The sequence below is a fragment of the Aspergillus glaucus genome (genome assembly GCF_001890805.1).
Source record: "Aspergillus glaucus CBS 516.65 unplaced genomic scaffold ASPGLscaffold_32, whole genome shotgun sequence".
In the NCBI taxonomy this organism is placed as follows: domain Eukaryota; kingdom Fungi; phylum Ascomycota; class Eurotiomycetes; order Eurotiales; family Aspergillaceae; genus Aspergillus; species Aspergillus glaucus.
Genome location: NW_019170484.1, coordinates 175,227 through 199,561, shown reverse-complemented (window position 1 = coordinate 199,561; position 24,335 = coordinate 175,227). Strand labels below are relative to the sequence as shown.

The 24,335-nt window shown below is 49.5% G+C and overlaps 11 protein-coding genes across 11 annotated transcripts; 4 read left to right on the top strand and 7 right to left on the bottom strand.

The window, feature by feature from the left end:
• The first annotated feature begins 700 nt into the window (after positions 1-700).
• Positions 701-1,255, top strand: ASPGLDRAFT_1057458 (uncharacterized protein). The gene has a single exon (XM_022539495.1). The coding sequence runs from the start codon at positions 866-868 to the stop codon at positions 1,196-1,198; it is 333 nt and encodes a 110-aa protein (XP_022396051.1). The 5' UTR covers positions 701-865; the 3' UTR covers positions 1,199-1,255.
• Positions 1,256-2,593: 1,338 nt separating this feature from the next.
• ASPGLDRAFT_52795 (Con-6 family protein) lies at positions 2,594-3,236 on the bottom strand. The gene has a single exon (XM_022547837.1). It carries the CDS (start codon positions 3,088-3,090, stop codon positions 2,836-2,838), a length of 255 nt encoding a protein of 84 aa, XP_022396050.1. The 5' UTR covers positions 3,091-3,236; the 3' UTR covers positions 2,594-2,835.
• A 909-nt stretch (positions 3,237-4,145) lies between these two features.
• Positions 4,146-4,441, top strand: ASPGLDRAFT_40050 (uncharacterized protein; the record flags this gene model as incomplete). The annotated part of the gene is made up of 2 exons (XM_022545167.1): positions 4,146-4,268; positions 4,322-4,441. The coding sequence occupies 2 exons, from the start codon at positions 4,146-4,148 to the stop codon at positions 4,439-4,441; spliced, it is 243 nt and encodes an 80-aa protein (XP_022396049.1).
• A 164-nt stretch (positions 4,442-4,605) lies between these two features.
• On the bottom strand, positions 4,606-6,404 carry ASPGLDRAFT_137068 (DUF3176 domain-containing protein; the record flags this gene model as incomplete). The annotated part of the gene is made up of 2 exons (XM_022541496.1): positions 4,606-5,869; positions 5,914-6,404. 2 exons carry the CDS (start codon positions 6,402-6,404, stop codon positions 4,606-4,608), a joined length of 1,755 nt encoding a protein of 584 aa, XP_022396048.1.
• Positions 6,405-7,115: 711 nt separating this feature from the next.
• Positions 7,116-9,847, bottom strand: aguA (alpha-glucuronidase; the record flags this gene model as incomplete). The annotated part of the gene is made up of 2 exons (XM_022549913.1): positions 7,116-9,735; positions 9,788-9,847. The coding sequence occupies 2 exons, from the start codon at positions 9,845-9,847 to the stop codon at positions 7,261-7,263; spliced, it is 2,535 nt and encodes an 844-aa protein (XP_022396047.1). The 3' UTR covers positions 7,116-7,260.
• Positions 9,848-10,217: 370 nt separating this feature from the next.
• ASPGLDRAFT_40047 (transcription factor domain-containing protein) lies at positions 10,218-12,514 on the top strand (the record flags this gene model as incomplete). Its single annotated transcript, XM_022545166.1, has 8 exons — positions 10,218-10,268; positions 10,312-10,335; positions 10,384-10,514; positions 10,560-10,939; positions 10,992-11,287; positions 11,331-11,765; positions 11,812-12,047; positions 12,097-12,514. The coding sequence occupies 8 exons, from the start codon at positions 10,218-10,220 to the stop codon at positions 12,512-12,514; spliced, it is 1,971 nt and encodes a 656-aa protein (XP_022396046.1).
• Positions 12,515-12,590: 76 nt separating this feature from the next.
• ASPGLDRAFT_40046 (lactonase family protein) lies at positions 12,591-13,852 on the bottom strand (the record flags this gene model as incomplete). The annotated part of the gene is made up of 4 exons (XM_022545165.1): positions 12,591-12,943; positions 13,002-13,454; positions 13,502-13,610; positions 13,664-13,852. 4 exons carry the CDS (start codon positions 13,850-13,852, stop codon positions 12,591-12,593), a joined length of 1,104 nt encoding a protein of 367 aa, XP_022396045.1.
• Positions 13,853-15,606: 1,754 nt separating this feature from the next.
• Positions 15,607-16,928, top strand: ASPGLDRAFT_40045 (intradiol ring-cleavage dioxygenase; the record flags this gene model as incomplete). Its single annotated transcript, XM_022545164.1, has 7 exons — positions 15,607-15,661; positions 15,711-16,201; positions 16,246-16,341; positions 16,386-16,602; positions 16,658-16,737; positions 16,799-16,844; positions 16,897-16,928. 7 exons carry the CDS (start codon positions 15,607-15,609, stop codon positions 16,926-16,928), a joined length of 1,017 nt encoding a protein of 338 aa, XP_022396044.1.
• A 208-nt stretch (positions 16,929-17,136) lies between these two features.
• Positions 17,137-18,599, bottom strand: erg4A (c-24(28) sterol reductase; the record flags this gene model as incomplete). The annotated part of the gene is made up of 4 exons (XM_022549460.1): positions 17,137-17,148; positions 17,196-17,413; positions 17,468-17,799; positions 17,851-18,599. 4 exons carry the CDS (start codon positions 18,597-18,599, stop codon positions 17,137-17,139), a joined length of 1,311 nt encoding a protein of 436 aa, XP_022396043.1.
• A 366-nt stretch (positions 18,600-18,965) lies between these two features.
• ASPGLDRAFT_85943 (ankyrin repeat domain-containing protein) lies at positions 18,966-20,138 on the bottom strand. The gene is made up of 2 exons (XM_022550353.1): positions 20,005-20,138; positions 18,966-19,842 (listed from the first exon to the last, which is right to left on the bottom strand). Exons 1-2 carry the CDS (start codon positions 20,033-20,035, stop codon positions 19,046-19,048), a joined length of 828 nt encoding a protein of 275 aa, XP_022396042.1. The 5' UTR covers positions 20,036-20,138; the 3' UTR covers positions 18,966-19,045.
• Positions 20,139-20,637: 499 nt separating this feature from the next.
• ASPGLDRAFT_29959 (alkene reductase) lies at positions 20,638-21,976 on the bottom strand (the record flags this gene model as incomplete). Its single annotated transcript, XM_022543902.1, has 3 exons — positions 20,638-20,970; positions 21,022-21,657; positions 21,725-21,976. 3 exons carry the CDS (start codon positions 21,974-21,976, stop codon positions 20,638-20,640), a joined length of 1,221 nt encoding a protein of 406 aa, XP_022396041.1.
• Between the last annotated feature and the right edge of the window lie 2,359 nt (positions 21,977-24,335).

Sequence of the window (24,335 nt, the reverse complement as noted above, 5' to 3'; positions counted from 1 at the left end):
AAAAAAAAAAAAAGAGAGAAAAAAAATAATAATGAAAACAGATGCTGCATTCGGTAAGGATTAGTCAGTGGGGACGGGTGGATCCCCTTTCTGGATCATGGGGTAACTATTCCTCTTTCGGAAGGCTTATGATATCATGAAGCTTAACGCAATTAGACTGCGGCCAATAAACACAGACCAGAGTGGGTCATGATGTCGGCCTGATGCACGGGATGGCAGTTCTGTCCAATCAGATTTTTGAGAAAAAAGATCCACAGAGCTGCCTGAATCGGTTCTTGGCAATTCCGACCAGAGTATATTTACAATATGGTGGTATATATCCAGAGTAGGACCGTGGTGGTGGAATATCTGGTATATCTGTAATCTTGGGGATAGTAGGACAGGAACTAAAGACCCTGAGGCAATGTATGTTGTATCCGGGGTCAGTCTGGGGCACCACACCCCGGGCAACACAGGACACAGACTACTCGGCTGTCGGAGTCCCGAGTACAGTCTGTCCTCTGGTATTAATGCACAAAAAGCCGCATAATCCACACCTGGCCAATGCACTATTATTTATTTGAACCCATTTGGATCCACTAATCTCGGTTGGTCGACCGTCGTCCACCGTTGCTCCACCATCGCTTAGTCGATGGCCGACGGTGTCTACTTTGGACCGATCAGCATACAGACATTGGACTGACTGGCTACGGATTCCTACAGGGTATAAAGCCTGTCGACTACTATAGCGGCATGATGTAGGATGGCTACAAGGATATGTGTAAGAATTGTTGTGAATCGGAATCCTTCAGTCCGTGCCCGCCGTTGAACGCTCGTTTATTGCACGGAGAAGAGATAATGTGCGGAGAATGGAGATGGAGATAGGATGGAGATGGAGATGGGATGGAGATGCGGAAACAGCCCGTGTCGTGTCAGTAACTCGTTTGGTTTCAACCCACTGTCGAGTAAGTGTCGATACTCCGGACTCTGTAAGAGTACTGTAAGAGCAGTCAGTACCGGACGAAGCCGGACACTTGCCGCTTTCGGAACCCCCCTCGGCCAACAATTCAAGCCGAAAAGACCCCGAATGAGAAGCCGATCCACTCCGAACGCAAACACGGAATGCGCGCGAGCCCCGATTCGTTCTGGCGGTGTGGGTTTTTCTCCACGCCCCGATACAAGCACGGCCAAGATTTTACAAGATTTTTACAAGCCTTGAGAAGGATTGGGCGAAGGATGTCTTGGCCGTGCCTGTGCTGTGCCTGTGCTGCTAATGCCAAGTGCCAATATGGATGTGGTCAAAACAAGCACTGCGTCATGATAATCTAGTTGTTATACCTTGTGCAGAGTATAGTATTCAGAGAGCCGACAACGTGAATACAGACGATAACTACGGAGTACAAAGTACGAGAAAAAAGACAATAAACTATGTACTCGGAGTACTACACAGTACATCCCCAGACCCCAGACTCTCCAGGCAATAATATTCTCCATCCCCTGAATATCGGTCCACCGCCAGACACCACCGCAGTCCACAGCCCATAGCCCACAGTCCACAGTCCACAGTCCACCATGAAAACTCTGACCCATTCATATTAAACGCGGTAGAATTATTACCATCTACACCGATGACAGGACCGATTTCCTTGTAGGGTGAGGTGTTTCCTTCTCGAGAGTACTCTCCGTACAACTATGGATGCAATCTGGCACATGCTCATTACCGACTTGTTTCCGAGGTTCGCCTACCATATCCGTAAATGGAGTTTCTATGAATGTACGGAGTAGGCGAAACAATAATATGTGTACCACTTAATACTCTGTAGTATCCGTGGGTTCATTATTCCCTGGATAATTTTGGATTCTAACAAAAGGTGTTGTACTCCGTATTAGTGGCACAACTCCTCATCTCCAAGCGGCGCGTCGGTTCGTTTCTTGTACGAATCGAATCCTTCGACCCCGGATAAATCCATCTCCAAGTGGTAGTGGCGGCGGCTACCCACGGGGCAATAATATTTACTTCTTTTGTACAGACATACAAGTACGGTTCACTTTGTATGGCTCCTCCAAAGATGAGCGTCGTAATCTGCTGCATCATCCATCCCCGTGTCTCGTTCATGCGACCGAGCCTCATCCGGGGAAGATCTGCTGCAGGTGACCTTTGTACTTGTACAGCTGGCAGTCATATCAGTTGGCAGGCGTATGTATGTTCTCGTTGGTCGAGCTGATGCGTGGCGAATGCGATGCGATCGCTCGTCGACACCTGCCTGGCGCTGCTGCTGCCATCGTTTGAGTTCGTTTCGAGAGTTCGTGCGAATCTCGCGTTAATTTTATTGACGATCTTCGCTGTTCATCTCCCTGGACTATGGACAGATGGTCAGGGATGCAGTCAAGCTTTATTGACAGAACTATTCTCGTCGGGGATGAGGATCTTCTGCTGTACAACGAAGGTTAACATGCTCATCGACATATCGGTTGGGATACGATTCCTGACACAGTACTTCCGACTCGGAGTACAAGACTAGGTAACACCCGTAGTCGTGGAATACTACGAGTACATAGTACCGTATCAGCATCCTACGTACTCCTATGATGACCTGACTCATGCGAGACATATGCAGTGTTACACAGATATGCATTAATAACACATCCAATTAGTTTACCATTCACATCACTCATAAAACCAACTGCACAATCCCACATCAACCAACTCAGCTGTACTCGGAGTACTACAAAATAAGCAATCTACTCTGGAATATACCCCAATCCTTCCTTAGCCCTCCTCTTTCCCTCCTCCGTGACATTCGGATTATGCTGCGCCCTGCACATACATTAGCACCGTCCTCAATCCCACCCAACTCAATACAATCCAACAGGGGCAACACGCATCGGATCCTTATTCCCTGCTTGAGAGTTATGAATCTCCTCGCTGGGCTGGTCGCCGCCTAGGTCATCGAGGACGGACTGGGCGTTTTGTTTTGCTTCGTCGGAGGTGTTGGGGTTGTGCAGGGTGCTTTTCACATATATCCTATTAGTTTGGGTTGAGGTAGGGGAGGGGGAAGGAAGGACGGACGCTTTGTAGCCGCGCATGATGTTGACTCTGTCGTCGGCCATTTTGTAGTTTTGTAGTTTTGTAGTTTTGTAGGTTATGTTGTAGTGTATGGTTGAGGGATAGTTGACTAGCGGAATTGACTACATAGGTAGATACTTATACGTACTGTCCCCTTTCCTCTACTCGTATATATTATGTATAACTCGCCATTTGTGTCATTATCTGTCATGTACTGTGCAATATCCTGTATTCTGATCGATTTTGCATCGTGGTCAGGTCATAGTTCGGTATTTCGTAGATGGTGCAGATGTGGACTGTGCAGGTACTGATGGTGGGCTTTTGGAGAATGAGATATCGATTGACTATGATTGCGTGCTAGTTCTGTACTATGCGAGTATGGAGATATAGAAGTGAGAATACTATGAAAGGATGGTTGATATTGAAGTGTACGCGCTACATATCCGATCCGATATATATTCCGCTACAGGTCTACACCCACCACGATTGCATCTACATAATGTACAATTGACAAAAATATCCATCTACATGCTCTTCATTGCTAATCAACGCAATACCAACTGTCAATTAGCAATTCCACCCTAACTGTACTACTTTGTTGTATACAAGTTAACAAAAGTACGTCAACCTGAACACAACCCCAGACCTAGAACGAACCAGTCACCGCGTACCGAACTTCCATCTCTATTATCCCAAGTAGGCGGATACAACACTTCCAGAAATCACATCGAATGTGATTGTATTCATCCAGATCACAATGATCTGTCACGATTGAACAGATTGGCGAATTAGATTGTATCGGACTCCACTGTGATGATGTTTGATGATTGTTACTTCACGGCGACGACATCAGGTACTGCTGCGATTGGTGAGAAAATAAACATGACAGGCTGGAGTATACTTTGTAGAATCCTGTTCTACTATGATGTACTCGCGTCAGAAAGACATAAATATCCTCACCTCTGCCGTCAACTCAACCATCAACACAAGCAATTAAGCAACGAACAATTTATCCCTCCACAAAAAAAAAAAAAAAAAAAAAAAAAAAAAAAAAAAAAAAAAAAAAAACAGCTATATCAAAATTCCAATCCAAAACAAAATGTCCTCCTCAAATCCCGGCAACTTCGCCAACCGCTCCCACGAGCAAGTCGAAGACATCGCCCGGAAGGGCGGCCAGTCCTCCCACAACTCTGGCTTTACGCATATGGACGAATCTAGACAGGTATCCCTCCTTTACTCCCAGCATTCAAGATGAGTATTCTAACAGAAGGATAGAAGGACATCGCATCGCAAGGCGGCCAGGCTAGCGGCGGTAGCTTTAGACCTGGTGATCCGCGGGTCAGAGAGGCTGGTCATAAGGGAGGTTTGAGTGGTGGGCAGCAGCCGGAGGAGTAATGCCGGTTTACGATGATATGGAATAGCTATTGGATGATATGAAAGCTATTGAATGATGTATGATGTACTATATTATAGTGAATGAGAATGAGATTGAATTATTATACAGACGTGTCTCGTTATTATATTACATAGTTTATTATACAAGCTGCTACGCCGCGCAGCTAAGGATGATGCCTCAACCGCACCCCATTAGCCGTAGTCTCCAACTTGGCCTTAATCCTCTGACTCGTCTTCTCCATCTTACTCAACTCGGGATGCACCTCCGGCGCGTCGACATTCGAGAACAACAACGCAAGCGGACTACTCTTCCAAATAAACTGATTCCGCGTATTCCAAATCGTCGCGATGAAGAACACCAACGTAAACGCCACCAGCGCAATTGGCAGAATCATCCACAGCCAGCGCACGTGGACGTACGATTCGACGGTCCAGGTTGTTCCGTTGGTGGTTGCGGCGCAGACTTTTGAGCGGGCGTGTGTTGTTAGCGAGGAGGCGAGGGAGTCGAACATGGAGGAGATCTCGGTGAGGTTGCCTTGTTGGCCGTAGATGGCGCGCGCGGTTTCGGAGGACCAGTCGGGGCGGTTGCTGACGAAGAGGGAGCCTTTTCCTTTTAATAAGGGGCCGAGGGAGTTGCTCATGGATATTAGACTGAGCCAGCTGATGTTGAAGGTGCAGTTTTCGTTGTCGGAGGGTTGGTGGTATGTGCTTCCGTTGTAGTAGCATGTTTTTGGGGTTAGCGCGATGTTTTGTGTCCCTGAAGCGTAGGTGTAGTTGGAGGATGTGTCTGTGTCGATGAGCTTCTCGCTGAATTTTCCGTTCTTTACTGATGCTTCGTATGACTTGACGCAGAAGGAGATGGCGCATTCTGTTGCGCTGACGCTCGGGGGTATACCGTATCCTGCGGCCGTAATGGCCGTGAAGTTGCTGATTAACGGCCAGCCTGTCGGATCGATCTGGACGAGATTGCGGTCTGCTGTTGCGTTCATGAGATACATCGAGCTATACGACGTGGTAAAGTTCCAGTTGTTCGGGAGTGTGTATTTGTAGTTCTGGACCATGCCGAACCCGGTCTGGTTCAGGTCCAGCGAGTCCGTGATGTTGGCGCACTTGCTGCAGAATCCGAGGGACTGGTACGGGGCGAACGTGCAGTTTCCTGTCGGGCAATCCATGGTGATACTGTTGCTGTTTGGGCTTGAGCTTTCGAAGATACCGGTGTAGATCGCGCCCGTCGTCGAGAGCGGTACCTTGTTCATACCGGGTCCGGAACCCCTGCCCCAGTCATTGTACTCACTAGAGTTGCAGATCTGGATCGACGAATGCTCAGGCGAGTGTACCGATCGCATATCGATAGCGACGACCTGCTGCACGAACGGGGCAATCGCCGAAGCGATGACAATAATAAAACACCCAATAGTAACCAAATGTCTGCCATCATTAGCACAATCCAAATAACCCGGGACAAAACATACCTCGGAATAAATCTAAACAGCACAACAACAGCCCCCACAGCCCCCCGACTAGCCGCATCCAACAAGGCCAAATCACTCAACTTATTCCCCTCATTAAACCACGACCATTTCAGCTGCGACAACGCCTCGGTAATCGGAAACGCCATCGCCGCCTTCATCACCGTCACCAGCACGGAGATCAGCGCGTTCAGCGTAATCCCATACGGCCAGTCCGGCGTACTCTGTCCATCGAAAATATACAACACCACGATAATCCCCGCCAGCGACCCGATCGCAATCACACAGCTGACAATCTCCCACGACCACCCCGCGCCCCAGAACCCGGGCGATAGCTGCGACTGCACATACGCCTGCCCAAACGCGTGCTGCTGCCCCTGCTCGAAGGCGTGCTGCGCATTCGGTGATAACGGCCGGGGCGTGCCGGGGGCGCTGTCGGGTGGATCTTCGACTTTGAGGTAAGTAAGTCGGTGGTTATCTTTTAAACGGTCCATTTTGCTGCCGCTCCCGAACAGAGAATTGAGGTTAGGCATTTTGGGTTGGACGCTGAGTGAAAGGTTTTATATGATGCTGTGCGGTGCAGGTGTATGCGGTGGCACGCCTCACGGCGATTCCAGATGGGGTAAGCAGTGAAACTAGGGCGAGTTCAACGGCTGTAGATTGGATATCTGTTGCCTTATGGGGGATAGTTGTCGGCTTCAAGATTGCCTCTTGGGGGAATGATTGCCCTGATCGACAATGCTAATTTGATTTTCGAGTTTACTTGTTTATGGGACGAGTTATGAGCAATCGGTACTTGTACAGAGTCAAGAACCGGTATAGAGTAGAGATGCTGGCACAGAGGCATTGGCTAGATCCATTAAGCATCTAGTTAGTGCTCACAATTTGAAGGTGTACATGGTATACTTCCGCCTGTACTCCGTACAAACACTTGTACAAGCAAATGATCAACTGTTCAGCCCAAAAATTAGCATCTATATATATCACGGCCACCTGGCAGGCTTCGAGAAATTCCGTGATTAACCCACCAATTGACGCCGAACATGACTCGTTCATGGAGCTTTGTTTTGAAGAGTTTGTTGCATAGCAGCGGTATACGGTAGGCGGTATCACGCGGCAGTAAGATAGGGGTCTACGGCGTTCTCCGGAGCTTATCAGATCTGCGACTAGTACTATGCATCTCTACATACTAAGAATGCTACCTACAGTACGCTATTGGCGAGTCAACTGAGACATGACAGGTAAGCCCTATGCCTACGAAAGGAGTGGGTTTGAACGACGTTTATTGACAGTACCCCTAGTACTCCGTACAGATACCAGGCCTCGACACGAGGTCGCCCACGGACCATACTAGTCGACAACACCTCCCGGAAGCAACGCTACATAATCCAACGGCGCCGGCTCGGTTCCATCCGGTTCCCCAACAATCCTGAGCAAATCCCCGGGCCGGAAATCGACATCGCGAAACGTTACACGAGTGGCGGAATGGCCGTCCAGGTAGATGGACGGGATGTGGCCGAGTTTGGTGTCTCCTGTCCATTGTCCGATTTGGTCGTCGTTGCAGTATACCGTCCACTGTGACTCGCCGCCGTACAGATCGTAATAGTTGATTGCGAGGTTGTACGACCCTGACGGGATGGATAATGTCGCTGTGGCGGTGCCGGTGGTTGAGTTGGACGATGTGATAATGGCAGTGGCGTTGGATGCGGTTTCGAACGGATACACTGGATACGGCTTGTATCCAGACAAAGTCATGCTCTCCGCTTCGATGCGCCATGGATGATTACCGACACGCTGCATCTCGTCCTGGATACCGGAGAGGTTATGGTAAAAGTTGGCGATGGCATCTCGCCAGACGATGGAATGGCCGGCCTGGTAGACTAATCGGGTCAGGACGTCGTCGTACCGCTCCTGGTCGATTTTGTCGCGTAATGCCTCCCACTTATCTACGAATGAATGGGCGGTTTCTGCGCCGCTGTAGTGCGCGTCGTAAAAGTGCTGGATGACCGATTTTCCTGAATGGAGACGGTGCGTGTAGTTGACATGGTGGAACCAGAGCAGGAGATCGTCCGGAGTTGTGTCGATGTCCTCGTACAGCTGAGCCACATCTGCTGGATACTGTCCGGCATATCCGGTCCCATTGCCTACCGTGCGATCCATACCAATACCCTGGCGATCTGCGCGCGTCCACTGTCCCCAGCCGTTGTTATCCTGTGAGGCCGGATTGGGTCCGTAATGGGTGTAGATGATATCCGTCAATGTTTGCTCGCCGAGGTTACCGGTGTAATTCTCATAAGTCGGCCAGGACGCCATTGACATTTCTGTGATTGTATCCAAAACACGCTGGTCAGCACCGAAAGTCAGACGAATCCAATCTTGCAGAATGTCCTCCGAATCAGCCATCGGATCCCAAGCCAGTCGACCATATGCATACAAATTCGACATGGCAAGATGACTCCCAAGCCATGTCGTATTCGTGCCCACGTTAACAACAGCTGTCCATCCCCCAAGAGGCCTATTAAACGTCTTCCCGGAGATCACATCCCTTACAAGCGATACTTTCCCATCAACCTGAAGATCAAAATCCAAAACCGTCTTCCACAGCGGCGGCAGATAAACAAGATGACACTGCTGCCCCAAATACTCCTGCGTAACCTGCAACTCAACTGCCACGTTCGTCCGATTCAAATTAGCAAATAAAGGCGACGCCGGTTCGCGGACTTGAAAATCTATCGGTCCGTATTTTATCTGCACAATGACATTCTCTTCGAACTTTCCGTCCAACGGCTTAAAATAGTCAACCGCCGCATTTGCACGATCGGCTGTCCAGTTCGACTCGTTGAGATTATTGTCGTACACGAATGCGCGGAACATGAGTATTCCACCGTGCGGCTGGAGTGCTCGCGCAAAGACGTTCGCTCCTTCGGCTAGTGTGCGGTTATATGTCAACGGACCGGGTTGGCCTTCTGAACTAGCTTTGACTAGATATCCTGCTAGATCTGGGACGCGCTGGTAGATCTGGTCAGTGGCATTCTCCCACCAAGACACGACAGACGGATTTAATGGGTCGAAGGTGTCAAGGCCACCGAAATCTCTAGGCGAGGCGAAGTTTAACGAAATGCCAATTTGTATGCCATACGGCCGGAAAACGTCTGCAATCCTGCGCAGACCTTCGATATTCCGAGGTTCCAGCAGCGTCACATTGGCATTGACATTATTCACGATAATCCCATTGACCCTGATCGAAGCCAGTAGACGTGCATATTCTCTGGCGCGAGTCAAGTCGTCGACCACAGTTCCGTTGGCGAAGAATATCGATGGCCCCGCGTAACCACGCTCAATGCTCCCGTCCATGTTATCCCACTCGTTAACCCATCGTATCGGTGCGTGGGGACTGCTCGTATAAGCCACCCTGGAGAAATTGCCCTGCGCCAGCAAGGATAGATAATAGAACGCCGCGTAGAGAGCACCGCGTTGATTTTGGCCTAGCAGCTGGACCGTGTCGCCTGTTGTGTTGAGTACGAAGCCATCATCGTCCAGTTCGGGGATGTCATAGGTACTACGGTTGTAGTCTTCGACAGTACTGACGATGATTGATGATGCAGTTGTGCACTCGTCGAAGTTAGAGCTGATTGGGAGGGTCTTGTTGAATATCCGCTGGATACCCTGCTGCAGTTCTTGTCCGGCGACATATACCGGGCTTGTCTGGTCGTTATCGAGAGCCACTATGCTTGACGGTAATCCATCCTGACAGTCTTTATCACAACAAACCGGCGCATAACGAAGCCAACCCTGCGATCCGTTCTCTGCGGCCACGAGGGAACACTGTAGTAGGTATAGTAGAAATATGCGCAACATGGTTTATTTTGCCACAAACTACATCCCGTAGCAGCTCGGCGGTATATATCACATAGCCATAAGTAGTATAAACGTTCATTTATGCTAAATGCGTCTTGGTAGCATGACGCGGGGTTCGGTACTGCAGCATAGATGAGGTTCGTATAATTGCATCGTGAAGACTGCCGAGTCGGAGATGCTCCGTTTAGGCTGCTTTTTTTCTTTTTTTTTTTTTTTTTTAAGAGCTTGGCTTAGTATGGATGGATTCTTCAGGGGATAATGAGCCGTTAATGGTAGATGAGAGCAAGAAACAAGCGAGAAGTATACAAAAGTAGAAAGCATGGATTTGATTGGCCCAATATATACACTGCATTATCTGATTATTCATCCTGTGCACAAATGCATAACCAGTTAATTTACTTCCACCTCGGCATGAATTTATCCAGAACAACATTTACATAAATAGCAGAATGACATTGACTGCAAATGCGGGTATCAAGAAATCATTCCGTGCGCGAGCAGTACGCTTCTCACCCCAATCGAATACCCATGCTGACCCTGTAGTGCGAGAATTGCCGGCTGCGAAAGGTACGGATCGCGTTCATTAAGCCGATGTTCGTTTGTTGATTCTCCTAGATCCGATGTGACAAGGAGTCACCATGTTCCAGCTGTAGTACGCTGGATATAGCATGTAGCTCCGCTGGATCCTCGAGCGCGTCTCGAGACCGGCCAGCCCAGCCTCAGCCTCGAGCAGCTTTGAACCAGTAGTACGTGACCCAAAATCATCACGAACATCAAGCTAATGGCCAAAGCGAGCACAAAATCGACCTGATCCAAGAACAATTATCTGCATTACAACGCACAGTCCATGATCTAACCCGGCCGTCTGTTCCGGCTGCAGCTCCGAATCCACCGTCATATCAAGTCTCCTCGACGCCGGCGTTCGAGGGGCAATCGTCTTTTAACAGTGAAACGCGTCTTGCAAGAGATGTTGCGTATTCGGCTGTTGCAGGGCTGCACAGCGATAGACCGAATGAGGATGTTTCTGCTGCTCTGGCGTCGCTGAAACATAGCTTGGATAAACATAATCCAGCGCAGCCACAGGCGGAGAGACAGGTTACTGATTCTGTGCAGTTGGGGGAGCAGTTATTACCGGTTGCGTTCGTCGTTGCTGTTGTTAAGAAGATTAAAAGTTTGTAATCTGCATCTATGCGTCTATGAAGAAGGTAATGCTGATCTGCCAGCACAACCACCATTCTGCCTCGTCAGTCATTCGTGGCGAGATTACCTGCAAATCGAATCCCTCTGCCAGTCGATTTACTTCCCCTCTGCTCCGGTCCCGGCTGGTTCGCTTACACTCTTGCATGGACTGCTCTACTTTGTCATTCGTGATTATCTGCACGAAGATGACCCCGATCTTGCCAAGTTCGATGCCTCGACGTATTGCAAGTTCTGCGAGGATCGCTTTTCCGCTGGTCTCAAGAGTTATGAGATGATGATGGACCCAACACTTGAGAAGATTCAAGCTCTTCTTCTTGGGGTATGTCACCACCCATCTTGACTGGCGTTGCTAACAGGTGTAGGTAATACAAGCACAAGAAGAATCCAATATCCAGCTTTGCTGGACATATCTCGCATTGGCGTTCAACATGTGTCAGACTATGGGATTGCATAGACGGGGTACTCTCCAGCACGAGTCCTTGGCTCTGGCTGAAGTGAAACGTCATGCGTTCTGGTCGTTGTATACCGTTGATAAGCATATATCTCTCAACTTAGGGGTTACGTCGCATTTTCAAGATCATGATATTGATGCGGATTTATTTACGCCATCGGATAAACCGCAGCAGCTTCCGTGGGATGTGATGACTCTTGTTACCGTCGAGTTTTCGAGACTCCAAGGACAGGTTTATGACCGGTTATATTCTACATCTGCTTCGAATGCGAATGTAACCGAAAGGTCTGAGACCATCGAGAAGCTATCTAGTGACTTAATGGCAGTACGGGATAAGCTACTGGCAGTATGTATCCTATACAAACTCCCGAAGTCCAATCTAACACCAGCAGATCGATGTAAGCCAAGGCCTCTACGCCGACTCGCTTCACGGAATGGCCGCGTGTGCCGATTTTATCACTTATTCTATCCAAACCATAATCCACCGCGCTCAGACCCGTCCTAGCAATGCAATGGCTATATCAACCAAATGCTTCGACGCGGCTACGCTGGCGTTACAAAGCCACCTCAAATGTTTTGCGTATTTCCGGGACCGAAAGATCCATAAACAAGCCGAATATGTCAACTGGTTAGGACTGACCCAGTCATGATCTCAAACGCAACTGCTAAGATTATAGGATCCTTCTCTATCCTTCCTTTACACCGTTTGTCATCGTCTTCACCCACGCCATAACAACCGCCTCCCCAACCTCCCTCACCCTCCTCCACGAAACGGTAACATCCCTAGATCTAATCAAAACCCTCTCCCGCGGCTCCCTCCACCTCTACGAAATCTGCACCGCCTTCGTCAAAACTGCCCGGGCCCTCCTCGACTCCTGCCAAACCCTCACCGGCCTGGAACAGCATCATGATGGATTATTGCTTGCGCAGGCGGATGCTGGGATTAATATCTCGTTGCCGGATGTTACTGGGACGGTGGAAGGGGGTATGGATGGTGGGTGGATGAACAGTGCGGATATTGAGATGTTTTTGAATGATTTTATTGGGTCAAATCGGTCTGCTATGGATATTTTGGGGTCGAGTTATATGAGTTAGCACGTTTCTTTTTTTAAAAAAAAAACATGCCGATCGTAATCGTACAAGCCATCCATAACTCAGATCTAGCATAAAGCTAATCATACCAAATCGCATTTGCACAACACCCATTCCCCGCTAACTCCAACGTATCAACAACCCCAGCACCAACTCCATCAAACCCCCAAATCTGCACAAACCCTCTCTCGTTATCTGTAAGCGCCACAAACTCATCACTAAATGCACTTGGGCTCACTGCATTAGCCATACCACCCGACGACGACGTGGGGGTTAGGAAAAGCTGAGACTGGATCTCGCCGGATGGCGAGAGAGTGAACGCAGTTATGTAGCCTGGGGAGTCGGGGATGCGGGATCGGGATGACGCCCAGAGGTAGGAGGTTGAGTGGGAAAGGGATACTTCGTCGGACCAGTAGGCGGTGGTGTTGTGGTCTGTGTTGGTGAATATTAGTGAGTGTATGGACATTGCGGTTTTCAAAGTGGTACATACCCGGGGGTATCAACGGGTATGAAATATTCGCATATGCCAGCCCTCCGTCAGAATCAATGCTATACACAGCTAATCTGTTAGTCCCCTCAAACACCACATATGCAAAACCTCCTCCAGGATGAACAACAATATGTCTAGGATCCGCCCCAGAAACCGGCGCAGCAAGACGATCCACAAGATGCACTTCACCCGTCCGAGAATCAACCCGATGAGTCCACACCGCATTTCCTGTATCATCGGCGGAATAGAGCATCTCACCACCGGGTGCGAGTGCGAGTCCGTGAACACCAGAGCCAGAACCGTAGTCGAATGCTTGTACTGTATCAGAAAGTGTACCGTTTTCGTGCACGGAGAAGACGTTCCCGCATGAGACATCGCCTCCGAAGGAAGAGCCGTATACTCTGTGAGGTGGATGAGGGGAGGTTGTCAGGAAGATGGACTGCGAGCCGGGGCCTGTTCTGTCAGCATACAATGATTAGACTGGAATTGGGGTGACATACAAGATCCAGTCAGAGGCAGTGACCGAGTATGAACAATGCTCATATTATTCATGATCTTATAGCTTGACCATTTTGACACAGAGGTTGTGTATATGTTCTTTTTCTCGTGCTGTTACAGTAATGTCAGCATACAATACCGCATGTATAGAAGAGAAGACGAACGTCAAAATCAATCCAAAAGTGCGCATCCGACGTGGGAAAGCTCTGAACAAGCGACAGGCTCAATGCCTCATCATCAAACGCAACATTGTAGATTGCAGAAGCGTTAAAGGATCCGACATAGAGGTGGTGTAGCTTCGCAGCGGCGTTGCTACCAAGACAGAGCAGAGAGAATGCAGTCGCTAGTCGCATTGTGCTGTATATGTTGAGGAGCTGGAAAATAGTAGCTGGGGAGTCTATATGATGCATCGCAGAAGCCGACAAGCTAAATGCACTATATACTCCCGAGAATGGATACCGAAGTGCGGGTTAAGAGTTTACGGTACTACCCCGAGTACGTACCGACAGACCAACCTCACCAATCACGACACAACTTAGTTACCAACTAGTTAGTTAACTACAGTTGATTCAGCTTCCTCACGTAAGCGGAACTTCTCTGACAGAACTCCTCCGCTGACAAAATCGAATCCACCCCTAAACTTAACTAACCTTCAAAGATCCTTCAGAGGTAGCCATATGATAGATTATCGTTTACGGTACATCACCCCTTTTTGAGTAATTTAAGATTCCTCCTCCCTCGTGCAGTCCAGCACACTACCTCGCCCAAAAATGCGGCCCCAAAGTCGCCGGCACAGTACGACTTCATCAAAAACTGGACCGGCATCCTCACCCCCGAGTCCACTGATGGACCGTGCTTTTACCCGCGCAGCCAGCCCGGTGTGCCGCTGAGTTTGGAAATTGGGGTGATATCTTTGAGCCGGTGCGGGATGTGTTGGTTGATATCTAGCATTGTAATGTGACGGGGTCGTGTAGTTCGTTTACGGGGTTGTTGCCCAGTGATCCCTTTGAGGTGTACGCCCAGATAGAAGCATAAACAAAATCGCATTGTCACATTATCTTTCCTACATCCTGAGCTTTTCCAACTTCTCGGTGCTCAAATAACATACTAGAAGAGTCAGCACGGTCATATTTCATTCTAGATGAGTTTGCAGATTGCCAATGAGTATACAAATCACGATGTAATAAAACATGGACTTAACAGCATTTTTCTAAGTTAAAGCTAAGCATGTTTATCGTGATCTCACAAGCCATGCATAGTGCAGCAGCCTACTATAACTCAACCCATCCAAAGCTAGTAGTGTTGTGGTCTGGTGCATACGGTCCAGACAGAATTTCCGTGTCATCGGCAAGATAGAGCGTCTCACCACCCGGTGCGAGTGCAAGTCTATGAGTTCCAGAGCCAGAACCGTAGTCAAATGGTTGGATTATATCGGGAAGTGTATCGTTCTCATGCTGATATTCAAAGGCAACATTGTAGATTGCAGAAGCGTTGAAAGATCCGACATAGAGATGGTGTAGCTTCGCAGCGGCGTTGCTACCAAGGCACAGGAGATAGAATGCTGTTTTCAACGCATGAATGATTGTGTATTAATCGGGTTTAGGGGCGCCATTGTCCAGGGTCTGGAAGATTGAACTACATATCAAATAGATGTGACGGTGTATTCGGGATATTCGGACTATCGGCATTTTCGGTCTGCCGCGAATGGTAACCGAATTCTAGCAGCTGTGCGGATAAAATGGAGCCACAATAATATGAGCATAAGTAAACAGACATCTGACATATTCCGTGAAGAAGCTCTGGGTTATCCGAAGTATACCGACAGCTAGATCACTCTCACCAATCATAGTACGTCCATTACTCGCTCTATAGATGATCGACGCTCTTCTATCCATCCTCAGATCTAGTATTTCAGCCAAGAATGAGATACACGTCGGCAAACTGCTATATCTGATCCACTTGACGAATTTATAATGCTGAATCATGAAAGGGCGGAATTGCGCCGCTGGCAAGAAGTGCCCTGTTGATGCCGATGTAGTGCTGTCTAACATAAATAGGGTCATGCCAGCATTGACAACAAACCAGGACTACAGCTCGAACAATAACAATGGTCGCCAAATCCCTCTTCCTGTCTCTGCTCGGCTTGGGCGCTTTTGTCTCTGGTACAGCATACCCCAATAAATCAGATTCAAACTTGAGCTGACGAAAAAGCCCACACACCACCCTCCGACCCAGCATCCATTCAAGCCCATCAGCACCTCGCTCAAAAATGCGGCCCAAAGGTCAATCAAATGAAGCGCGCCCACGCCCTCCGCCGCCGTGGCTCCATCGACCCCGGCACCACCGAAACAGACTACACCATCCACGCGCAAGCCCCCAAGTACGACTTCATCCGCAACTGGACCAGCATTCTCACGCCTGAAACCAGTAACGGGCCGTACTTCTATCCGCGCAGTCAAACCCTCAGACAAGATATCAGGGAAGATCAGTCCGGTGTTCCGCTGAGTTTGGAGATCGGGGTTGTTGATGTTGATACCTGTGAGCCGGTGCAGGATGTCTTGGTTGATGTCTGGCATTGTAATGCGACGGGGTCGTATAGCTCGTTTACGGGATTGTCGCCCAATGATCCTTTTGAGGAGGTGTACGCCCAGCAGGACAAGGGAAAACCGTTTGATCTTCACGACGGACTTCCTGATCTTTCCGTATGTAACCACCATCCTTGAATAGATTGTGTGCTAATTGATAGTTCCTCGCAACGGATAATTCAACCTGGCTTCGGGGCATGTGGCCAACAGACAAACACGGTGTTACCTCGTTCACGACCATCTTCCCTGGTTTCTATGTACGCCTTCCTCCCAACCAGCTAGCTCACTTCTAATATACCAGATCCAACGCGCAATCCACATCCACGCCCAAGTCCACACAAACTGGACCATCCGCTCAAACGGTACCCTCGTCCATGGGCCCATCGTGAGCACAGGTCAGATCTTCATCGACGAGAAACTCGAGCAGGAGATCATGGCCCTGGAGCCATACGCGAGTCATACGGAGATTGAACGGGTCAAGAATCTCGATGATGGGATTTATGCGACTGAGTCGAACAGTATGTTACCTTGTTTGATTGAGGTTGGGATGCAATGGCTAATTGGTTTGTGCAGCCGGGGCAATGACCATTCTTGATACCGAGCCGTTGGATGGCGTTGATTATAAGAATGGGGTTGTTGGATACATCACTCTGGTATGTATACTTGATTTTGTGTTTTGCTTTTATGTTGTGTTCAAAGCCAACGTCTCTCTAGGGAATTCAACGAACGCATATCAGGAACGGGACTACTATTGACGCTTGTAAGTGATTTGATGCGTTCGAATATGTTCCCTCGACGCTAACATCCGATAGTGCCGAGTCCGAGTCCCACTCCTAGTTCCTGAGCGGACAGCGCGAAGTAGTAGCTGTGGGCTGTTGTGAAATATCCGCTGATTCCAGTTTATTTAATTCAGCGACTTTCAGCAAGGATAGAGAAGAGTGTATGTCCAAGTTCGTATACATAATAGAGATCAAAGCGATAGAGCAGCAGATAGAGTTATAGACGCAATTGGATTCTTGACTTTTTCTGTCTTGAGCTTGCCCCATCAGTGCTCAAATAACATACTACAATCATTAGCACTCATTCCCAATCAGTATAGAAAACAACTCACCGGAATGAAAAGATACGGCACTCTCCTCTCATACTCCATCCAAGCCTCCCCATATCTCTCCCGACACCGGTGAATATCCCTCCTCGCACGATGAACAATCATCACCGCAAAAAAGACCGAATAAAACCATGGGAACGGCGAGTTGAAACCTGTGATCAGACCCCAGGAGGTGGCGAAGAAGAGGTCGCATGTATAGTGGACTTTGCGGGCCAAGCCATCTACGAGAGTCAGCATCATTGAAGTTAGATGGAACAGGAGGGGAGGGGACGTACACCATCCACTGCACAAGATCGAATCACCAGTCTTCGTCCGAATGACATCCGGCTTTTTGACGTATTTCCACGGAAGCTGGGGAAATGTCTTTCTGTCGACTGGGATGCCGCGCTCTTGGGCTCTGAAGAAGTTCTTCTGGCTGTTTCCTGTGTCCCAGACCCAATATGCGAACAGATACGCAGCAAACAGTGCACATAGTGCCAATCTGTTCCATCTATAGGTGTCCGGATGATGCGTAGCCAGGTACAGTGTGCAATGGCAGTAACTCATCGGTACACCGGCGAGGTTCCAGAAGATGAGCATGAAGCCCCATTTCTCGTAATACATGTCCCTGCACCTGTTAACTCTCTATCAGCACAGCAAACGAGGGCGGGTCACTCACCAGCTAGTAATAATCAACTCCTCCCCCTTAGCACAGGCATTCGCATACAAAAAGTGCGCCATGAGCACAAACCCAACCTCCCCAGAGACATACCCCAGCTCCTCGAACTGCTTTAGCGCCGTCCCCAGCGAAAGAAGAAACAGTATGTACCACGGGATGCGCACTTCAAAGAACATCTTGAAATCCAACCATCCAAGTAGCCGGGGGTTAAGCTCCGCACCCATGAAGAAGTCGTATACATGGGAGCCTGTCATGCGATGTTCCGCGCCGCGGGCTAGAGCTGATATGTATGCGAGAATGGAGACGATAAATCCCGAGAGAATAGCGACAGACATGAATGAGCCAAACTCGTCAATAAGAGTGTACAGCTTAAATACACCCGAGAAATGCAACGCCAAAGCCGCGGCGATGGTCATGTACCACGAGGACACGGCGGAGCAGTAGTAATCGAGCTGTTTGCCGTCTAGATGCGGGAGACGCTTTCCTTTTCCGTAGACACCGGGGAGATAGAGATAGCCGATACCCTCGAGGATGAGGAAGGTCCAGTATATAGCCCATGCTTTCTTGGTGGGATAGGCGTGCGTGTACGCTAGGTCGACGAGGCGGGTTATAAAGTGAGAAATCGATTCATCGGAGGTAGGGAGAGGGGGTTGGCCGTCGTATAGCATTGCTCCGATGTACATGTAGTACATTAGCAGGGGGAATCCGAGCATCAGGGCAGTGACCCCGAGAGGGCCGCCGAATTCCATTTCTGGGCGTCTGTGAGTGTTAGCGTAGCCGTGTGCCAATTGAGCTTGGTACATACTTGTTGACCATCTTAATGGGTTTATCTGGGGCCATTTTAATGATTGTGTTTGTTCTGAAGGGACAAGAAGTTGTTTTATACTTGTAGTCTTCTGTTGCGTGCGTAGCGGAGTCCGCGCTGACCACGCATGCCGTGGGCTCCGCGGTCTCCGAGGGAAGCTCGGAAAGCGTGCACATTATGCAAATTACCATTTTTGTCGTTTAATTCTCAGGGATGGATTATCGAAGCATTTCTTAATATGCTGTGGTTGGTTGAAACAGCCTCATGAGGTGCAAAGTGTCCGTGTAATGCGAACCCTACCAGAACTATACCACGGAGATCTTGCTCCGAACGAAGCCAAGAGCATATCCTAGCAAGAAGATGTTATTATGATGTAGCTCTTAAGCACGCTCAACAGCCTGATCTGATTACTGGACACTGGCAACATGTCCAGGACGAGACTACTGTAATGGACGCCGGCGCCCCCTTCCAGCAGGTAGTCCTCTTTCTCGCCTCCATTTCCCACCACCGGGACCTTATCTCATCACGCATTCGTCGCGGCATCTTGCCAGCTGCATTCGGCTGCTCCATCAAGTCATGGAAACTATCACCGGCAGCACCCCGCAACACCCGAAGCATCTCATCCTGCGCTCTTATCCGACCCGCCATCGTCACATTGTCAATCTTCTTATCTCGGGTGTCTCTCAGCCGGAGGGTTCCTCGCATTACTTCATGCAGTGGTGTGTTTCCATGGGCATTCCTGGCGTTGACATCCGCGCCGCGACTGAGTAGAAATTGCCCCGTGTTGACCTGCCGCAGATTTCGCGCCATGATGTGCAGAGCGGTGTTGCCATCTTTGTCGATGGTGGTTATATTGGCACCGTGCGATATCAGGAGGTTGAGCAGAGCGGTGTTGATAGGCTCACCGTCCACGGATCGGAGAGCTAATACGTGCAGCACGGTTTGGCCATGACTGTCTTGAAGACTGGGATCTGCGCTGTTCTCACATAGAAATCTGATGGCGTCACCAGAATGCCGGATGCCACATCCAGCATGGCTTCCCACTGTGTAGTGCAAGGCTGTCACCTCATGGTTGTCCTGGACGTTTATGGTGTCAGAATCGCCGGACAGGAGCAGCTTGAATGTACCAATGATCCGGGGGACAACATCGTCTTCGGGGAGTAGGTATTCATCACATAGACCGGGTCCTGCAGTCTCTCAGTGGAGTGGAAGCCGTCCGGTGCTATCGCGAGTGACCCGGTCTACGATGTCATCTAGACGGTCGAGTGGCGCTTGTATTCCCTGTGTATTCCAATAGAAGCTGGCGATATGGAGCGCGGTCACCTGGGCCGAAATCTCTCAATTCGCACCCCCGTGGCCATTGCAGATATACCGCTCCATTTGATGTACATCAGCCCTTTCATCCAAGAAGCGCTTCACCAATCTGTAACTACCCCCGGAGACGGCCCGCCCGAGAACGGTGTGGAGCGGCTGTGGAATTCACTGTATGGCATTTTGTTCTCTTGTTAGTTTGATCTTGCATTCTTTGCCGGCGAATTTGATACAGTGAGAAATGTGTAGATCTGTGCCATTTGCTGTAGATTGGCTTTGTATGTTTAGTCGCGTGTATGACTCTGCTGGCCGGGTCTAGGCCTCGGACGTGCATATTTGTACTTCATAGTAAATCCTATAGAGAAGTCTAATTTCTAGGGGTTGTCAAACTGTAAGTTCATGTTTTCGTCGTCGACTTCGTGAGACGTAGATGCCTGGGCATGTGCATGGGCATTAAGATGAATCTGGTGCGAGATATATATCCGACATGCTATCGGATTTATGTGACATTGACGTGCAGTTGCATGCGAATTCTACAATTAAATTGAACAACCGGTATTTCACCGACTATCAAGCGATATATTATTGAATCCAGCATAATATCTATATTTATCTACAGCTAGTCACACATCTATACATAACCCCCCCCGCCCCCCGTTGCAGACAGGCAATTACGCCTCCTTCGCAGCCTCATAATCCACATAACAAAGCTTATTATCCTCAAACGGCCCATAAAACCTCGTCCTCTCATACGGCGTCAACGCAATCCCCTTGCGCAACCGCTGCACCAAATCCGGGTTACTAGTGAACGGCCGGCCGAACAAAATCGCATCGTAGCGGCCGGACTCCAGCACGCCCCAGGCGTTCTGGTCGTTGTAGCCGCCGGCTGTGAAGAAGGGCGTGGAGCCGAAGATTCCGCGGAAGCCGTCGAGGTTGACGTCGGTGAGGCCCCAGGAGGCGAGGAAGGTGTCTTTCTCTTCGGTGCTGAAGATTTGTTCGTAGCGCTGTCTTTGTTAGCAGGTTTCCAAATTGGTTTGGTGGGGATTGGGGCGCACCGGCTCGATAAAGCTGACGTAGGAAAGGTGAGGAAGAGCCTGCTTCAACGACCGGCAGAGATGCGACCAAGTTTCCAAACGCTGCTCGCCACGGGTCTGATTGAAGAGCCCAAACGGCGACAACCGGATGGACAACTTCTCCTCACCAATGGACTTGGCCAGCGAGTCCATGAGCTCGAGCGTAAACCGACACCGCTTCTCAGGTGTACCGCCATACTCGTCCGTCCGCTTATTGATGTTCGAACTCAAAAACTGCTCCGGCAGATATCCGTTTCCGCCGTGTACCTCGACACCATCGAAGCCGATGTCGATAGCCGCGCGCGCTGCGCGCCGGTAATCGTCAATCGTGCGCTGGATGTGCTCGGCCGACAGCTCGATGGGCGGATGGTCGGCGTAGCGCGGGGGCACGGACTCCCCGACCGGCGGGTGCGAGTAGCGCTCGTCCGGCGAGTCCCATGGAATAGCGGAGGGGGCGACGGGGTCGGTGCCCGTCATCTGGGGGACAGTGACACGGCCGGCGTGCCAGAGCTGGGCATAGATATAGCCGCCTTTTTCGTGGACGGCGTCAACGACGCGCTTCCAGCCGGCGATCTGCTCAGGGGTGAACAGGCCGGGGACGCCGGGCATGCCATTGCTCTACAGGGCAGAACTAGGGATTAGATTCCGAGCTATCGGGAAATAATGAGTAATAAGCAATACGCACCTCGAGCGATGGCGGGATTCCTTCGGAGATGATCAGTCCTCCCTTAGTGGCGCGCTGGCGGTAGTACTCGACCATCAAATCGCCGGGGTACCAGATACGGTTTGGGTTCTCGGGAGTGCTGTTCTCATTCTGAGGGACACCCCGGTTCCGGGTCATTGGGGCATGAATAACGCGGTGGTCGAGGGTGAGGTTGCCATTGTTGATGACGAGGGGTTCGAAGAGCTTGGAACTCTGGTTCTTGTGGGTAGCCATGTTGTTGCTAATATATTGACACTATTAAGGCAGAAGGATCGAGCAAAGTCAAAGTAAGTGGTGAATGGAGCCAAAGGTCCAATGAAGTGGGCAGACATCTTGGAGGTCATATATCATGAAATGACGACCCCCTCCTCCCCCCGCCAATCAAGCATTCTGGACAACTGTCATGTCACCGCCAGTAACCCCTATTCAGCAATCGTCACTGAGGCTCGTTCTGAGACGCCGTTAGTGCCCACTTGCGGTGTACAACATTGATAATTATACGGAGTACGGTGGTCTGCCCTCAGAGCACTCTGCAATCCGTACTGTCTGTACGGAGTACGAGATACGCATACAGAGTACACTGCCCAAACTCAAACAGTATTTTGGAGTAACCGTTTGCTTCCCGCCGTGGAGACTCCGCTGTCGCTGTCTCTGGGAGTACCATAGAAAAGCCGAGCTTGGCGAGTCAGAATCTTTTACTCAGCCGGTGCTATAACAGGAAACCCCACACACCCACCGCCCCATACTAGCATGCGAGGACCTAATGCACGGCTCAATCCAATCGCGATGCAGTGTTCATCAGAGGCGAATTTGATTGGCGCTAAGGGGGACCGCGGGGACTCGGAAGTAAAGTTTAACTGTGCAGAAATTGTTACAGGGCCGAAAGGGAAATGGCCGGAAAACCCCTGACACGGAATAGCGAGTCTGCTCGGAGATGGTACGGATATGGACTAGGCGCTTGGCCATATCCGGGTGACTTGGGCTTTGAGTTGGAAGAGGAATTGGAGTGGAAATGAAGTGGAATGGCAGCACGCCGTCCCGGGACTGACTGAACCTTGGAACCAGAGACTGTATCCCCGGGCCTGAGCAAAAGCAACGAGTACATACTCCTTAACAATGGAGTCGACATATCGTATTCCCATTTGCCATGGACAGGAGGGGATTAAGGTTATCCAGAAAATGGGTAAAATGCGGCGACAGGGAATGCATTCCTTCAGGATTTGGAATGAGATATCACGTGCGATCATATGATCCTTTGTCTGGATTGTATGCATGTCTATTGATCCCGAACAGTTCACTCAATTCTTAGACATGTCGTCTGCACGGTCGATCTCAAGTGTTTAAATGGTCTAAGCTACGAGCGGCGCATGGCTCGCAGCGACTCGTCATATTTGAAATAGATCCTTGTCGCTCTAGTATCCACGAGTGAACCACCATCATGGATCGAATCTGATCGTATCGTAAAAAATAACCAGGAGAACCGGTTCAAGGGTCAGTCCAAGCGTGTTAGTTCAAAGGGGTGCGAGCACGCTAATGCTAGCAATAGTAATAAGAAAAAGAATGCCCCGCATTGAATCCTTCGAAGAATCGCTCAGGGGCTTCTCTATGCCTACGGAGTATACAGATAATGTCCGAGCAGGCAAATCATGAAAACGTTAAAAAAACATCATCGATCAACACGGTTGGAAACGGGCAATATTCAATATCTTGTGTACTATGCTGGACAGGCTTTCAATTATTTGACTGGCCGGGAAAAACTCGGTGCCAGAGACCGCGGCCCGAGAGTTGATTAAGCGACATTTGAAAGGTACTTTAGTCCGTATCTTGCCTAGAATTCTTGACGGCTCATGGTGCCGATCTGTATTCCAAGTGAGGCATCGACATTGTTGGCCGTTGCCTGCTCGGAGCTTGCGAAAGACTCGCCACAGAGATTCAACTGATACATACGCTGTATACATACCAAATGTAGTAGAAAATAAGTCCGGCATTTGACATCCGCAAAATTGACTTCCATAATTGACTTTCAAGGGCTGAGATTGAATTCCGGATGAGATACTCCCCCGTAAATAGCCTGTGTCCAGTGAAAAAGAATCGAAAATGTATATCATTAGTCTAGTTAGTGCACAGGCGCCCATCGATTCATCATCATCGTACGACTGGCGAAACAAAGGCCATTGTGCATCTATTGACCCGCCGTTGATCAAATTTTCCGGCCAGACTATTACAGGATACAGACCCGATGTGGACCGATTGCCATTCGCACCAGCACAAAGTAATCTCGCGAATACGTAACTCTAATTACGGGAGGAGAGAAAAATTTTCGAGTTTTGCCTGACATTTGACAGCGAAAATCACCATTGTAACAGCTGGATGTCATTCCCTAACGTTTGGTTACGACTCCATGCAACCCCGGTACAGAGCACCTACTCCAGACTGCTGAAACGAGTCATTTCGACATAACCTGAAACAGCCGCTCTTGGAACCCTTGTCAGTGCCGATCCATTTCCTTATAGACCATCTTGCACGCCCCGGAGATGAGAAATCCTCGTTTCTTTTTCTGTTATGTATACGAGCAATATTCCCCTAGTGGTCC

Excerpts from the sequence above, each read along its gene's own strand:
- ASPGLDRAFT_1057458 (XM_022539495.1), top strand. The coding sequence starts at position 866 with ATGGAGATGGAGATGGGATGGAGATGCGGAAACAGCCCGTGTCGTGTC.
- ASPGLDRAFT_52795 (XM_022547837.1), bottom strand. The coding sequence starts at position 3,090 with ATGGCCGACGACAGAGTCAACATCATGCGCGGCTACAAAGCGTCCGTC.
- ASPGLDRAFT_85943 (XM_022550353.1), bottom strand. The coding sequence starts at position 20,035 with ATGGAGCGGTATATCTGCAATGGCCACGGGG. Across the intron at positions 19,843-20,004 it reads TATCTGCAATGGCCACGGGG|GACCCGGTCTATGTGATGAA; the intron begins GTGCGAATTGAG and ends GAGAGACTGCAG.